Source organism: Jaculus jaculus, chromosome 7 (assembly GCF_020740685.1).
Source record: "Jaculus jaculus isolate mJacJac1 chromosome 7, mJacJac1.mat.Y.cur, whole genome shotgun sequence".
Lineage (NCBI taxonomy): Eukaryota > Metazoa > Chordata > Mammalia > Rodentia > Dipodidae > Jaculus > Jaculus jaculus.
Genome location: NC_059108.1, coordinates 140,408,197 through 140,426,045, shown reverse-complemented (window position 1 = coordinate 140,426,045; position 17,849 = coordinate 140,408,197). Strand labels below are relative to the sequence as shown.

At 42.9% G+C, this 17,849-nt stretch overlaps 1 protein-coding gene across 1 annotated transcript in view; it reads right to left on the bottom strand.

Annotated features, from left to right (window-relative positions):
• The window catches only part of Sptlc2 (serine palmitoyltransferase long chain base subunit 2), a 93,523-nt gene that overhangs the window by 12,810 nt on the left and 62,864 nt on the right, over positions 1–17,849 (bottom strand). The window contains exon 9 of the mRNA XM_004649379.3: positions 12,586–12,712. Within this exon, the coding sequence (XP_004649436.1) occupies positions 12,586–12,712 (127 nt within the window). The remainder of the gene's footprint in view (positions 1–12,585; positions 12,713–17,849) is intronic.

The following is a 17,849-nucleotide window of genomic DNA, read 5'->3' as shown; positions in this document are numbered from 1 at the left end:
AAAAAAAAAAAAAAAAAAAGAAAGAAAAAAAAATATATTAAAAAAAAGACAGAGAGAGAGAGATGAAACTTCTGGCTGGGGAGATGGCTCACTCAGAGGTTAAAGGTGCTTGCCTGCAAGGCCTACTGGTCAAGGCTTGATTTCCCAGCACCCATGTAAAGCCAGATGCACATCTGGCAGTGGCTAGAAGCCCTGGTGTGCCCATTTCCTCTCTTTCTCTCCCAAATAAAAAAAAAGGAGGGGGCGGAAAAGATGGCCAGCCTGCCTACGCTGTAAAGACCTTGACTCAAAAAGGGGAAAAAAAAAAAAAAGGCTGGGCATGGTGGTGTACATCTTTAATCCCAGGATTTGAGAGGCAGAGGCTTACGTAAATTTGAGACCATCCTGAGAGAAACTACAGTGAAGTCCAGGCCAGCCTGAGCTAGATCGAGAACCTACCTTAAAAAAACAAAAAAAGTAGGAGGATTGCTGTGAGTTTGAGGGTAGCCTAAGACTACACAGTGAATTCAGGTCAGCCTGGGTGTGTGCCAGATCCTAGCTCAAACCGTTCCCCTCCCCCAAATGGGAAAAAAACCCCACACCTTCACCACAAACAAAGCCCACCCCCAATTCTGTCAAGACCAAATATGCAAAGGGCGAAGCATTCCTTTCACCTTTGGTCAGCTGCAAACCCAGCCCTGAGGTGTCCAGGTGAAACAGCGCCTGCCACTTACAGGGGACTGGCAGGGCACACTGCACAGTGCTTACTAAAACAAAACAAAACAAAAAAACCACTTACAGGGTACTGGCAGGGCACACTGCACAGTGCTTACTAAAACAAAACAAAACAAAAACCAGTGGCAAAATTGAACAATACAATTATTTTTAGCCATGCCCTGTATATGTTTTTATGAGAATAGGAAGTACTACCTATTTAAAAAGTGAATGGCTGTGCCAGGTGTGGTGGTGCAGTCCTTAATTCCAGCACTTGGGAGGCAGACATAGGAGGTTCACCGTGAGTTCAAGGCCACCCTGAGACTCCATAGTGAATTCCAGGTCAGCCTAAGCTACAGTGAGACCCTGCCTCAAATAAAAAAGTGAATGGCTGGGAGTGGTTGACACAGGATCCCAGCACTCAGGAGGATGATGTAGGAGGATTGCTATGAGTTTGAGGACAGCCTGGAGCTATAGACAATTCCAGGCCAGCCTGGGCTGGAGTGAGACCCTGCCTCCAAACAAATAAACAAAAATCCAAACACCTGAATGATGATTAAAGGTTTAAAAAAATCATTAATGAAAACAATCTTTTTGTAGTGGTGGCAAACATCTGATGATGCTTGTAAAATTAGATAATTTCAAAGCCAGGCATGGTGGCACACCTCTTTAATCCCAGCTCTTGGGAGGCAGAGGCAGGAGAATCTCTGTGAGTTTGAGGCCACCTGAGACTACATAGTGAATTCCAGGTCAGCCTGGGCTAGAGTGAGACCCTACTTTGAAAAAACAAAATAAATAAATAAATAAATAAGGACTGGAGAGATGGCTTAGTGGTTAAGTCTGCAAAACCTAATGACCCAAGTTCAATTCCCCAGTATCCACATAAAGCCAGATGCACAAAGTGGCGCATGCATCCATCTGTAGTTCACTTACAGTGACTAGGCCTTGGTGCGCCCATTCTCTTTCTCTGCTTGCAAATAAATAAAAATAAAAATAAAAATTTTAAAACTTTAAGCAAGACACCAACCAAAAGAAATGTTAACTAAAATGCAGGACAAATTGCTATTAGTTTCCCCAGGAATTCCAGCTAAATAGTACTGGGAAATTGTTAGAAACCTCCAAGTCCCAAAGGAAAGGGAAATAAATGAACTTCCCACAGGCTCCTTACAAGCTAAGATAGCCCCATGAGACTTGTAAAGGGGATAGTTATTAGGGCTTCTAGGAAGCGAGAGCCTAGTAGTGTCCTCAGACTGGAACAAAGCAGTAGGTTCACCAACTCAGAAATGCAGCCTCTATTTTGCTAGAATGCCGAGGAACACCAGAGTGCTCCCCCTGGGCCACTGATGGGGAGACTGATGGACAGTAAAGCAGGCAGACCCTGTGTCTCCATGCCCTGGGAGACAGTTCCAAAGCAGCCCTTTGGCTTTCTATGTCCATATAAGAGTAGCTTTTGCTAACACTAAGCATGGTAAATTCCTCCCACAAGTAGGGCTGATTACCCCTCCCTCTTAGTGCCTTAATCCGTTGGTTCATTTCAATGCCAAAAACTAGGATTTCCTGAAGACTGCCACAGGATGTGCCACAAGCAGCAGGGGCAAAGGCTTAAAGTTGTTGATTCAATATAATCAAAAGTTTAAAAGAATGGTTGCTAATGCACAGCCAGAAACATAGGCCCCAAACAAAAGGAAGAAAAGAGGCCAAGTGCCTTTGAAACAGTAAGGACCCGAATTTTCAGGGGTGGCACTCCAGCTCAGTCAGGACAGGGTTGTGAGTATTTACTGCTGTTGTTTGAGTTTTTCAGTGTTGATTCAGGGTCTCTAAGAGCATGCTGGGCAGGCAGTCTACCACCAAGGTACATCCCACCTAGGGGGATGTACCTTCATTTGTCCAAACATCCTTTTACTGTCCTCTGATGAGGCCCATGCCACAAGCTACTTGTAGCCAGAACTACAGTAAGGGGTGAGGCGTTTCTGCTGTGCCTAAGGCCAAGCAGCATCCATCTCAGAGGGGGAAGGCAGTCACTGGGAACAGCTCACGTGGGCTCAATCTGGCCGTTTCAGAGGTAGAAGGCATGGCAGTAAGTTTATAAACTCATTAATACAGAACATTAATTTGTTCTTTTAAGTTGGGTCTTACTCTAGCCCAGATTGACCTGGAATTCACTATATAGGATCAGGGTGGCCTTGAACTCATGGCAATCCTCCTATCTCTGCCTCCCAAAGGCTGGAATTAAGGCGGGTGCCACCACACCTGGAGAGAATTTGGGATTTTTAATTAATGGGCTACAAAAATATGAGTAACTTAAAAAAAAAAAAGAGGGGAAGGTCAAAATAATTAATTTGAGCAGCCTCATGAACACTGGACTACAGGCCTCTGAATCCTTAGTTCTCCCTTCCCTAGTTGATTTCTAACTTCTCCCCTTTGTTGCTGATTCCAACTGTTTAGCAGGTTTAGGAAGGCAGTTAGAATTCCAAATCATGAAAACTGGCAACTTAGCTTTCCAACTCTTGGCCCACAGGGCAAACATTTCTCAAATTTCTTGCCTTCCAATACCTTTTCCTTCCTTACCAGCAACCAGCTGATTTGGTTTTACCATGTAAATCAATTCCATCTATCACTTTTAACAAATGATATGTGTCCTGAGACGTTCTACCAATTCCAGCACTCTGGAGATGAAGGTAGATGGATCACCATGAGTTTGAGGCCAGTCTGGGCAAGAGCGAGATCCTGCTTCACTGACTCCCATCTGCTTTGTGCCTTCAGTCCCCATTTGTCCTGTTGCACCTAGAATTGAATCTAATAGCTGTTGCCTAATGCAATGCCCCACTGCAATGGTCCCCACTGAACAGAGTCTGCTTTGCTATGTTAAATAAGTGTCATGCAGGAGAGGCTGTGTGGCTCGGTAGTAGTCACTGCCTAATCTGTACAAAGCCCTGAGTTCAATTCCCCAGAACTGAAAAAAATAAAAAAGTATCATGATTAATTTCTTCTTTCTCATTACACTGCTAAAGTAGTTGGCAAGGATACAAATTAAACATTTATAGATAATTAGAAAAACCAGAGGGGCAATTAAAATTAAATCAATTCCTCTCTGGAAAGTTCTTGTGTCTGACTGGTGAGATTTCAGAAGGGTGTCTGGTCCATCCATCATGTTACTACCCTACATGAACTAAGCTCTGCTGTAGCAACAGACTGTTGTGAAGCTTTACAACTGCTGTCTTCTGGACAAAACCCTCAGAAGCAATTCTGGGGGGAAAGAAACAATGATAATCATACTATGGCTTGCAAAGTCAGATTTGTTCAACAAGCCACAGAGATTGAGCTGTGAAGGCCACAAATTAGGAGTGATGAGAAGAAAGAGCATTAGTAAAGGTATTTGTGCTATTGTGATTCAGGTGTCCCAGATAAACTTAAGTGTTCTGAATGTTCCAAACTGGTGGCAATTTGGGAACTGGATCCTCCTGGAGGCAGTGTGTTGTTGGGGACAGGTTTATGGGTGTTATAGCCAGCTTTCCCCCTTGCCAGTGTTTGACACACTCTCCTGCAGCTATTGTCCACCTGATGTTGGCCAGGAGGTGATGTCTACCCTCTGCTCATGCCATCGTTTCCCTGCCATCATGGAGCTTCCCCTTGAGTCTATAAGCCAAAATAAACCCTGTCCTCCCACATGCTGCTCTTGGTTGGGTGTTTTCTGCAAGCAACTGACTGCAACAGTATGTCTCAGAGGGGGAAATCTTTAACATAAATTTCATTATGAAATAAAACTAAAGTAATACACCTACTTCAGTGCTTAAAATGTTTAAAAAGAGTTTGATTTTCTTAAGGCATGTAACCACAGTTCCAAACTGAGTGCTTCTAGGCTCCTTTCCCAACCCAGGGGAATGCAAACTCTTGACTTATGTTTTGTTCTAGGAACAATGTTCTACTTAATGGCAAGTGTACATTGGTTCAAAGTTTGCTTCCGGCCTGCTGCCTGCGGACACCTTAATAGCTAGCTTAAAACTAACTGAAACAAGACACAAAAAGGAGTTTCTTATTACAAGAAACTTTTACTTGCATTTGGATTTAGAAGAAAGAGATGGGGTGAAAGAAGGAGCAGACAAACCACGGTGCAAAGCTCTTGAGTGTTCAGAATAGATTTCCCAACAGAGAGGTGGTAAAGGGGTTACTGAGCCATGGAGAAGAAACAGGTAGGCAAATGCTCCAATGGCTGTCACTGGCCAGCTGACCACTCATAAGGAAACTCAGCTGTTCTTTGGAAGAGGGCAAGAATCAGAAAGTTACAAATAGGCTATAAAACTGTATGTTTTCATAAAAAGTTAAATACCATTAATGCAACTTCCAAGGTCTAAGCAGATGGAATTAGGAAGCCACATCCTATTTGGAGACAAGATATTGAGAAAACGTGCCCCATAGGTGAGCTCAAATTTCTTCACCTGTAATGTGGTCTTAATGCTTGCAGATTTACAAAGACTTAAGCCACTGGTTGAAAGGCCCTTTGTGCTAGACAAAAAAGTAGCTAACTTATAAAGGAGTTTCTCTTTGACGGTAGTTTACGCCAGTGCCCACAGACAAATTTCACTCACATAAAATGTTTGGTAAGAAATTTAAGATCAGAGCTTGCTTCAACTAATTAGCCGGCTTTAAGGCAGCTGAAGATACTTGGGGAAGGGGGGGAGGGCAGATCAGGGAGGGAGGAGGCTGTCAGGGAGAAGGAAGGAAGAAAGAAACTGAGAAAAGAGGAAGGTGAGCAGAGGGATTTTTCTGTGTTCTCTAAAACCAGTTGCTCCAGAACTGTCCTATCAGGATGGATGGTCAGCTTCTGCACAGAGCAGGGGCCACAGACCTATCACTTCAACAGAAGTAACTGAGACATGATATGCAACAAACCTAACAAGTTGTAGGCAGACTACAGCATAACCAGTGTACGTAACACTTGAAAACATGCAACAATACTGACAATCCTCATCATCAGTATGTAGTCTACTCCTAAAAGTACGTCAGGATGCACATTTTCAGGAGTGGAACCTATAGTATTAAAATCAGGAAAGAAAATACTGTGACCCTGACTCACGCAAAAACGTTAATCCTTACAAACCATTAAAACATGTAATTATCTACATAACTATCCACCAAGACTTTCTGTAAAATATAAAACATATAAGACACTAACTACTGGCTCTAAGACCTAGAAAACCGAGAACAAATGTGCATTTATTTCCCAGCAACACTGCACAGTACAGAACTTGGTGTATCTCCCACCTGGTGCCTGCACGGGTTTCAAGAAGCCTTACTGTGACATTCTTTTCAATGTACACTGTTTGGGTTTTTCTACTCTTCACAGGCATTTCCATGTCACAGGACATGTTCAGTATTGTGACATACTCAGTATGACTTGGAGAAGGTGACTGAGACATGACACATCACATTTCGAGGACTCAAGCAAGAGATGTGAGGGCAAGGCAAACCAAGACAAACACACACTGCACAAGCCCCCCCCATGGCATGCTACGCTGACCGCACTTTTGGTGGTGTGTGAGGAAGGCTTCTGACAGTGGGTTTTGGTTCAGATAGTTAAATCCCTGAAGCATTTCTGTAAGTTATTATACCAAGTACAGTGAGCCTTTAAACAGCAAGGGTTACTTAAACTATACACTATTTACGAGCACATATAGTAAAAGTATGAGCATAAACATACAGGAGACAATTTCAGAATTTATACCAAGGAAGTGAGTAGAAGAGAAATAGGATCAAGAAAAGATGATAAGGGCTAGAGAGATGGCTTAGTGGTTAAGGTGCTTGCCTATGAAGCCTAAGGACCCAGGTTCGAATCCCCAGTACCCATGTTAGCCAGATGCACATGGTGATGCATGCATCTTGAGTTTGTGTGCAGTGGCTAGAGGCCCTGGTTCTCCCATTCTCTCTCTCCCTATATCTTTCTCTCAAATAAATAAATAAAAATAAAATGTTTTCTAAAAAAGAAAAGATAATAAAATTTTATATACTTTTTGCATTTATTTTTATTTTATTATTATTATTATTGTTTTTGGTTTTTCAAGGTATGGTCTCACTCTAGCCCAGGCTTACCTGGAATTCACTATGCTGTCTCAGGGTGGCTTTGAACTCATGGCGATCTTCCTACCTCTTAATCCCAGCACTTGGGAGGCAAGGGGTGTGCCACCATGCCCAGCTTATTTTTATTTTTTACTTTGTTATCATTATTATTAATTAATTAATTTATTTGTTTTGGGTTTTCAAGGTAGGGTCTTGCTCTAGCCCAGGCTAACCTGGAATTCACTTTGTAGTCTCAAGGTAGCCTCAAACTCAGTGATCCTCCTACCTCTGTCTACAGAGTGCTGGGATCAAAGGCTTATGTCACCACATCCAGCTTTCTTTTCTTCTTCTTCTTTTTTTTAATTAGTTAAAAGCCTAAGGATACAGGTTTGACTCCCTAGTACCCAAGTAAGCCAGATGCACCAGATTGAGTCTGCTTGCAGTGGCTAGAGGCTCTTTTGTGCCCATTCTCTCTCTTTCCTTTGTCCTCTTTCACTTTCTCTAATAAGAAAATACGGGAATAGGATTTTTTTTATATGAGAGAGAGACTGAATTGGCACACCAGGGTCTCCAGCCACTGTACTTGAACTTCAGACATGTCTATGTCCTTGCACATGCGTTACCTTGTGCATTTGGCTTATGTGGGGATCTGAGGAGTTGAACATGGGTCCTTACGCTTTGCAGGCAAGCACCTTAACCCCTAAGCCATCTCTCCAGCCCTAGGGTACCTTTTAATGAAATCAGAAGAGCCATGAAATCAGAAGAGGCAATAATAAATTCGTTAACCCACCTAAAACAGGTACAAGCTTCTAACATGAAGCAGCCAATGGAAATTATTCAGAAACTTGAACTTTATACTACACAGAGCAAGGGAAACTAGTGCATGCCTGTGTTTTTCAGCCACTCGACCCTTCCCTCCTGACCTCTTCGTTGACCACTCATATCACCCACAACTACGCTCCAGCCATCCTGTCCATCTTGCTAGTCATTCCCCTCCAAGGGCCTTCAAGCGCTGGATTTTCATGTCTAATCCTTCCCTTCCCTTCAAGCCCTTGACAAAAACCTTCTTTCTTTAAAGTCACAAACTGGGTTCCCAGAACTCCTGACTCTCTCTCACCTTCTCTGCTTATTCCCCAAACTCCACCCTTAACATTTTCTAGCACACTTAAAATTCACTGCCCCCACCAGAGACCCCAAAAGTAGGATATTTCAGAGATTAGAAAAATTTATTTATTTATTTGCAAGCAGAAAGGAGAGAAAGGGAGAGAAGGAATGGATATGGGCATATCAGAGCCTCTTGCCACTGCAAACAAACTCCAGTTGCAGGCATTACTTTGTGCAATTGGCTTTACATGAGTCCTTGGAATAGAAGGGCTATCAGGCTTTGCAAGCATCTTTTTAACTGCTGAGCCATGTCTCCAGCCCAAGATGTTTTATCTTTTTAAAAAATATTTATTTATTTATTTATAATCAGAGAGAGAAAGAGGAAGGGCGGGAGGGAAAGAAAGGACACACCAGGGCATCTAGCCAATGTAAAAGAATTACAGATGCATTTGCCACTTTGTGCATCTGTCATTACGTGAGTACTGGGGAACTGAACCCGGGTCATCAGGCTTTGCAGGCAAGCACCTTAACTGCCGAGCCCAAGATATTTTATTTTTGATGTATACAAGTGTTCACAGCAGTATCTAGCACACAGCCTACACTAAAGGTTTGGTGAATAATTAGGCAGCCTTGTAGTAATTCTGTGCTACAGTGCTGACTGGGACTAATACAACGGCCAACCTTCCCCGCAGCCACAATGCTGTTCAAGTGTGCATTTCTTTTAAATTGTCTGGCTGTATGCTCACTGCCTCCAGACTAGAGTCTAGCACACAGTAAGATAATCAGTGCTTTAGGAACTAATGAAACATGAGATGTGATTTCTCTTGAGGTAAGACATTTTCCCAACTATACTCAAGCAATCAACTGCAGAGATTGCTTTCTAAAGGTCACCTTAAGACACAGTCGAAAGGCTGATGCCCTGGCCACACCTTTATTCTACAATGATATTAAAAAGATACATTCAACAATGTCATAAAAATAAGGAGTATTGGGCTGGAGAGATGGCTTAGTGGTTAAGCACTTGCCTGTGAAGCCTAAGGATCCCGGTTTGAGGCTTGATTCCCCAGAACCCATGTTAGCCAAATGCACAAGGGGCACACGCATCTGAAGTTCGTTTGCAGTGGCTGGAGGCCCTGGCACACCCATATTCTCTTTCTCTCTCTCTGCCTGTTTCTCTGTCGCTCTCAAATAAATAAATTTTAAAAAAACAACAAAAAAATAAGCAGTATTAGGCTGGGCGTGGTGGCACAAGCATTTAATCCCAGCACTCGGGAGGCAGAGGTAGGAGGATCGTCATGAGTTTGAGGCCACCCTGAAACTACATGGTGAATTCCAGCTCAGCCTGAGCTACAGTGAAACCCTACCTCAAAAATCCCGGAAATAAATAAAAATAAAAATAAAAATAAATAAATAATAAACAGCATTGGGCTGGAGATATGCCTTACCAGTTAAGGCACTTGCCTGCAATGCCAAAGAACCAAGTTTGATTCCCTAGGGCCCACATAAAGCCAGAAGCACAAGCTGTTGCACGCATCTGGAATTCTTTTGCAGTGGCTGGAGGCCCTGGTGTATCCGTCCCCTCCCTCCCTCCCTCCCTCTCTCTCTCTCAAATAAATAAATAAATATAATATTTTTTTGAAAAAAAAAAAGCAGTACCTGAGCTGGAGAGACAGCTTAGTGGTTAAAGCGCTTGCCTGTGAAGCCTAAGGACCCAGGTTCAATTCCCTACTACCCATGTAAGCCAGATGCACAAGGTAGCACATGTGTCTGGAATTCATTTGCAGTGGCTGGAGGCCCTGGAGTGCCCATTCTTCTATTTGCCTCTCTCTCTTTCTCTTAAATAAAATAAAATAAAATAAAAAAGCAGAACCTTAACACATGAAGGAATCAGGGCACCTTTAGTCAAGGTCATGTAGCAGGTTTTCTGAGAGATGGCATTTTTGGTTTGTTATTAACCTCTGTTTTGACAGAGAAATCATACAACTATCAATTTATATGGCATTAGTGCTGGCCTTGAACTCATGACAACCCTCCTGAGTGTTGCTAATTAAAATATTTATGGTACATGTTTGAATGCATTATTTAAAAGCTGGTGGGAACCTTTCTCAAAGTGGCTACAAATTCTCTGACATGTCTCCCATTTGGAAGGTGAAGTCCAATTCTCAAACCACTTCAGTCTGGGCTGGCTAACAGATGAGAAAGAGTCACGGAGTTTCTGCACGGTTCTTTTTGAATGTCTGCTCTGAGCCTTTAATCCTAGCACTTGGAGGCAGAGGTAGGAAGACTGCTGTGAGTTCAAGGCCAGCCTGGAACTACTGAGTGAGTTCCAGGTCAGCCTCGGCCAGAGTGAAACCCTACCTCGAAAAGAAGAAAAGGAAAAAGAAAATAAAAAAGGAAACTGAATGCTCTGCAAAGTGTTATTTGTGTTTACCCAGTCACCATGCCACACACAGAGGACACATAGAGGTGCTATACTCCACGTCACAGCAGGTCACGTGACACAGGATGAAGAAGTCGTCAGATGATCCCAGCCCCCAGCCATCTGAGTCTCCTCAACACTTGAGTCTTCCTACCTCGCCCTAAGCACTGTGCAGCAAAGACAAGCTATCCCTGCTGTGTTCTGACCGAATTCCTGACCCACAGAATCTGCGAACATAATAAGATGGCTGTTGTGTCGCGCCACTAAGCTGGGTGAGGGGGAGGGTGGACAAAACTGAAAAACTACTGCTAACCCAAGCTTTCACCTAACTGCCACATTGCATTTTGTCACCAGATAGTTTCAGTGAGTACAGATAACTCATTTATCCAGAAGTAATATATCACACTGATCCATGCTCTAGGATAAGACAAAAAATTATCCAACGTTAACTTCTGTAAGTTAGTAATCAGCCTTTTCTTAGTTACCTAAATCTGCATGAGGAGCCAATAAGGTAAACATACCTGTGACGTAACTCCATAAGGCTAGGGCACATACTCTCTCTCTCTCAAGTTACATGTGTGTCTCAGATCAAAGATCAGAACAGAGGAAATGAAGTTGTAGCTACTGTTAACAAGGAGCTACTCATATGGCCACAAATCTGTGTGCAAATTAATGAGGTATTTTCTTCCTGAAGAAATAAATTCATGAAACTGAAGATGAAAATAATTTGTTATTTTCAAAAATCTCTCCCTAGTCATAGCAAGGATCTATGACAGATCAGAACAAATACTAGGGGAAAATTCTGGATTAACAAAATGGTATTTATCAAAATCAGGCATATTACTTTTATATCTTTCAATGTAAACTGTATAAAATTTGGAGTGTTATATACCTATAGAGTGGAGAGTTCAAGGCAGATACATAAAATCTTTCTTTTTCTTTTTTTCATTTTTCAAGGTAGGGTCTTTCTGTAGCCCAGGCTGACTTGGAATTCACTATGGCCTTAAACTCTTACCTCACCCTCCAGACTGCTGGGATTAAAGACATACCCACCATGCCTGGAAGTAAAATCTTTTATAAGAGCCAAACAGTAGGTATGATGGTATACATCTTTAATCCCAGCACTCAGGAGGCGGAGGTAGGAGGATTGTTATGAGGTCAGCCTGGGACCACAGAGTGAGTTCCAACTCAGCCTGGGCAAGAGTGAGATCCTATCTTGAAAATGCCAAAGAGCCATGCATGTCTCATACTCGCCCATGGAGATAGTTACTTGTCCTGTTTGTTACTGTTCCAGAGAATGTCTCATGTACATTAGGCTGGTCTCCAGTTACCATTTCAGAGAGTGTCTCATATACGCTAGGCTGGTTTCCAGCTCACTCTGTAGCTGAGGCTGACCTTTAACTCCTGATCCTTCTGCCTGCACCTCCCAAGTGCTGGGGTTACAGGTATGCAGCACCATATGTGACCCCTGGAAAAACTTTTTAAAGTAAAAACAGCAAAAACAAAGTGTCCCCCCCCTTTAATGTAATTGCTCTGCAGTCAACACTGCCCTCTGGTGATACAAAATAATAGTAAAAAAAAAAAATCAGCATTATCATTTTAGTTAGGTTTAAGACAATCCATCTCATCTGAGTACACATCCCACCAATGATAAAATAAATAGATTTAACATGCCCTTCATTATTTTATGCTAAATTAAAAAACTCTAAAAAGGCATCAAATAAAAGGCACACAGTCAGGTGTGGCAGTGCACGCCTTTAATCCCAGCACTTGGAAAGCTGAGATAGGAGGATCACTGTGAGTTCGAGACCACCCTGAGACTACATACTGAATTCCAAGTCAGCCTATGAGACCCTCCGTCGAAAAACCTAAAAAGGGGACAACTTGTGTGCCAGGAAGCAACTCTTAAATGTGTTAGTAATGAAATACCACTACAGAGTAAATTACTCTCACACAAAATTATACAATTTAAGGAAGACCTGAAGGCATCTATCCTATGAGTTAGGAGTGAAGCAAGACAGTTTGGGAAAGCCTCACATGCATGTAAGAAAATTCCACAGGAGGGAGCCAGGGTAGTTCTCAAGGCACTGTGTATCTAGCACACTGAGCAGTGTCCATGGAAACCAAGGCCTCACACATATACAACAAGGCCCTATAGAGAGCTAGCAACACACACACACACACTCACACCACACACACACAAACACACACACACATACACACACACACACACACACACACACAAACCTGTAAGAACACAACTGACTGCTAAGTATTCCCTTAGCTTAGAAAATCTTTCATGAACAAAGACTCACCAAGGCTGGTGCCATCCTGCCCCATGATGCACTTCATGGAGGTGATGATCTGCTCCACCACAGGTGGCGACAGGGACGTGGCATACACGGCACTGTGAGAATGTGTGCGCAGGTAGTCTATCAGCTCCTAGGGGTCAGAGGTCAGAGGCAGATAATCAGAGGCAGTTCTTGAATTTGCTGCAAACGAACTCCACGTGCATGCTCCACTTTTGGGTCTTGCTTTAAATGTGTACTGAGGTGTTGCACCTGAGTTAGCAGACTTGCAAGCAAGCACCATTAACAGCTGAGCCACATATCTTCCCAGCCCTCTTCTTTAAATAAACTACACAAGAAGCGTATTTATTTCCTGCTGGGTGTGATGACGCATGCCTTTCATCCCAGCATGTGAGTGGCCAAGGCAGGAGGACTGAAACACCAAGGCTACCTACATACTTGATGGAGTCTAAAGGAAAAGGAAAAAAGCAGTAACAGCAAAGGACCTCAGTTCAATTTCCCAGGATCCACGTAAGCCAGATGCACCATGTGGCACAAGCATCTGGAGTTCGTTTGCAGTGGCTGGAAGCCCTGGCATGCCCATTCTCTCTTTTTCCTCTCTCTGTCTTTTTCCTTCTCTCAAATAAACAAACAAAATATTTTTTAAAAGTCACAAAATACTTATGAAATAAACTGTTACTCTCAAAATTCTAACCCCACAAAACACATGCACTTATATGAACTCCCAAGACAGTATTTGCTATCTTTTTATGCACACAACAGATTTAATTAAAGAGCAATTCAGGGTTGGGGAGATGGCTTGGCAATTAAGGCGCTTGCCTGTGAAGCCTAAGGACTCAGGTACAACTCCCCAGAACCCACGTAGGCAAGATGCACATAGTGGCACATGCATCTGGAGTTCACTTGTCGTGGCTAGAGGCCCTAGCACACTCATTCTCTCTCTTTAAAAATAAATAAGAAGTAAAATTATATATTTAAAACAGCAGTTTAACTTTCCACAGAGAGCTAGTCTCAGTAGCAAGAAGGTAAAACCTGAGGCTAAAACTATCAACTGGCTGAGAACCTGCTGAAAAATGGGTTTTCTTTAACAAGCAATCAATTATTAATAGATGTTTTGTTGTTGTTGTTATTGTTGTCTATTTCAAGGTAGGGTCTGGTTCTAGCCCAGGCTGTCCTGGAATTCAGTATGTATTCTCAGGCTGGCTTCAAACTCACAGTGACCACCCCACCTCTGCCCAAGTGCTGGGATTAAAGGTATGTACCACCATGCCCGGCTTATTTACTATATTATATTTGCAAGAGAGACTATGAATGGCATGCCAGGCCCTTTACCTGCTGCAAATGAACTTCTGATTCATGTGCCATTTTGTGCATCTGGCTTTACGTGGGTACAGGAGGATGGAGCCTAGGCTGTTAAGTCTTTGCAGGCAAGAGCCACTTCTTTAGCCCTAGAATGACTTTTTTAATTAAGCAAGCTGCTGTTTTTATTTCATTATTATTTTATTATATTTTTGAGTCAGGGTCTCATGTAGCTCAAGCTGTTCTGAAATCCTGATGTAGCTGAGGATGATCTTAAACTTCTGGCTCTCCTGACCACCTCCAGGGTTAGGTGACAGGTGTGTGCTAACATGCCCAGTCCTTATTTATGTGGTGCTGGGCCTGAACCCAGAGGCTTGTGCATGGTAGATAAAGATAAGCACTCTATCAACTGAGATACATCCCCAGCACTAAGCAAACTTTTACTGACACACTGTGTTCCAGAAATGCATTTCAAGGCCAGATGTTTTGGCACATGCCTTTAACCCCAGCACTTGGGAGACAGAGGTAAGAGGACCATCATGAGTTCAAAGCCATCCTAAGACAACATAATGAATTACAGGTCAGCCTGGGCTAGAGTGAAACCCTACCTCAGTTTAAGTCCAACCTGGGTAACTTAGCAAGCCACTCTCTCAAATTAAGTTATATTTTCAAAACTGGCTGGGGAAGGCCAGGCGTGGAGGTTTACGCCTTTAATCCCAACACTTGGGCGGCAGAGGAAGGTGGATTACTGTGAGTTCGAGGCCACCCTGAGACTACATAGTGAATTCTAGGTCAGCCTGAGAGTGAGACCCTACCTTGGAACCCCCCCCCCCAAAAAAAGGCTGGGGAATATAGCTCAGTTGTTGACTGCTTGCCCAGCATGTCTAAGGCCTTAGGTTCAATCCCCAACAAAGCAACAAACAAGCCATTTCACACATATAAACTCAACTCCAATGAAGAGAGAAATTCTGGCACCAACATCCTATCATACTAGGAAAGGTTACTATTCAATTTACAGTTTTCATTTTTCTAGGTTTTGTTCTATACAAATTTGTGTAAATTTTCATCATTAGAAAAAAAATGAATGTGTTTTCTAACCTCAAAATCCACCTCCTTGAGCACTAATCCTCACAAAATAGGAAGTCAGTGCATTTAGCTGCTGTGTTCACTCAAGTTAAACTGATAAAACTGGCTGAAAGCTTCAATGAAACATTCAACCAACAGTGTGTTCAGTATTTAAGTCACGGCAGTATTCCAACCACTTGATTTTGAAATAAGAAGATTCTATGTTTAGAAACACTTTAAAAAGGAGGAAGAGTTCACTTTATAAGAACATAATCAACTTTGTTCTCTCAGTTGTTTAAATGTAGCTAAAGGATGGCAATGTTTAAAAAATATTTATCTGAGAAAGGAAGGCAGATAAGAGGGAGAGCCACTGCAAACGAACTCTCCAAATGCATGTTGCCCCCTTGTGCCTCTGGTTTTACGTGGGTACTTGGGAATTGAACCTGGTCTTTGGGCTTTGTAGACTAGTGCCTTAACTGCTGAGCCATCTCTTCAGCCTAGAAGACAACTTTTAAAATCCTGTATTTCTAGTCATGATTTCAATGTAAAGTGTTGCCCACAGGCTCTTGTGCTTGAACACGGCCTGCAGCTAGGGCTGCTGCTGCAAGAGGGTCCAGTCTTCAGGAAGTGGGGTGTAGCTGGCAAGTAGGAAAAACAGCCTGAGGGTTATAGTCCACCTCTGGCTCTGGTCTAGTAATATGGGTGGAATGTTTTCCACCACTTCCTTTTGTTGTTGTTGTTTTATTATTATATATTTCACTTTCATTAGTATTTATTTATTCACTGTATATGGTAATGGGTTACATAAGGACATCTTCACACAGGGTCTTGCTATGTATCTCAGGCTGGCCTGGAATTCACTGTATAGCCCAGAGTGGGGACAAATTCAGCATTCTCCTGACTCAACCTCCCAGATGGCAGGATTATAAATGTGTACCACCACACCTGGCTGGAATCATTTTCTTAAAAGAATTTATGGAAGAAATTTAACTCCTGTGGTTTAAAAAAAAAGCACGAATGAAGTGAAAGTTGGTTTCAACAATATTAGCAGCAAGTATGATTTAGGGGTGTAGGGAGATACCTCAGTTTGTAAAGTGCCTATCTCAAAAGCAGAAGGACTTGAGTTTAAACCCGAATACCCATGCAAATGGTGGTATATGCTTATAATCCCAGCCCCGGGGAGGCAGACACGAGTGGGAGCTTACTGGCTAAAACCAGGTTACTCTAGCTGGTGAGCTCTAGGCCAGTGAGAATGTCTCAACAACGGTGGGCAGTGGCAGAACTGAGAGTGGCACCTGAAATTGTTCTCTGGCCTCCACATGCACATGTACACACATGTGGGGGGTATGCTCTAGAAAATGGGGTGTGCTATAGTCACTTCCTGAAACACTACCTCCTAGAGGCAGAAGTGAGGTTCTTCGGACTAGGGGCTTCTGAAAGGTAGAATTCGGAGGTGCCCTTCCTAAGGTTGTACAAACATGACAACAGCTGGAAAGACAACACTACACTGCCAACGTGCCAACAAGATGTGCAAAGAGCACCAGGCATGCAGTTTTCATGAGTTGCCACCCATGCTGAGGTGGGTTTTCAGTGATAGAGCTGCCTTTCAGTCACCCGTGCTTCTGTAGGTAACCTCCCTCTGCCTACTCCTGTAAGTAACCCCAATAAACTCATGGGTTCACTGAGCTAGAATCGGGTAGCACTGAAAGACCAAAGAGGTCTTTCACTGGTGCCATAGCTTAGGTGAATAGGCGCTTGTCACACAGCACAGAAGTAGCTGGATGTAAAATTCTGGCAGCAACTTAGTGGAACAATCCCAGATGGTAGGCTGAGGTCAACACCTAATGAGAATGGAAGCTTTGTTTGTGGAGATTTTTGACTACACATGCAGACATATACTGTGCACAAACAAAACTGAATTGCTTTCCCAAGTACTATAAAGTTTCATAGAGTAAAAGATTTTTTACTACATGTACTTCAATTCATAACAAGAGTGGTACAGAATACCCAAACACAGACTATTCATGCATTTCTAACCAAAGGATCCAGGTTGGATTCCCCAGGACCCACATAAACCAGATGCACAAAATGGCACATGCGCCCAGAGTTTGTTCACAGTGGCTGAAGGCCCTTGCGTGCCCATCTCTCTCTCTGTGTCCCACATAAAAAGAATAAAAATAGGCCAGGCGTGATGGCGCACGCCTTTAATCCCAGCACTTGGGAGGCAGAGGTAGGAGGATTGCTGTGAGTTCAAGGCCACCCTGAGAGTCCATAGTGAATTCTAGGTCAGCCTGGGCCAGAGTGAGACCCTACCTCGAAAAACCAAAAAAAAAAAAAAAAAGAATAAAAATAGGGTCGGAGAGATGGCTTAGTGGTTAAGGTGCTTGCTTGCAAAGCCCAAGCACCCATGTTCAATTCTCCAGATCCCATGTAAGCCAGATGCACAAAAGTGAGGCAAGCACAAGGTCGCACATGCTTACTAGGTGGTGCAAGCATCTTAAATTCAATTTTAGTGGCTGAGACCTTGGCATGAAAATTCCTCTCACTCTCTAAAATAAAAAATAAGGGCTGAAGAGATGGCTTAGCAGTTAAGCGCTTGACTGTGAAACCTAAGGACCCTGGTTCGAGGCTTGACTCCCCAGGACCCACCTTAGCCAGATACACAAGGGGGTGCACGTGTCTGGAGTTCATCTGCAGTGGCTGGAGGCCCTGGCATGCTCAATCTCTCTCTCTGCCTCTTTCTCTCTTGCTGTCTGTTGCTCTCAAATAAATAACTAAAACATAAACACATTTTTTTTAAAATGAAATAATATAAAAATTTAATAAAGAAATTCTATCTCCTCCTGGAAATCCTGGTGTGGGTATACTTGACGAGAAGGCTTCATGAAATTCTTATCAAAGTAAAA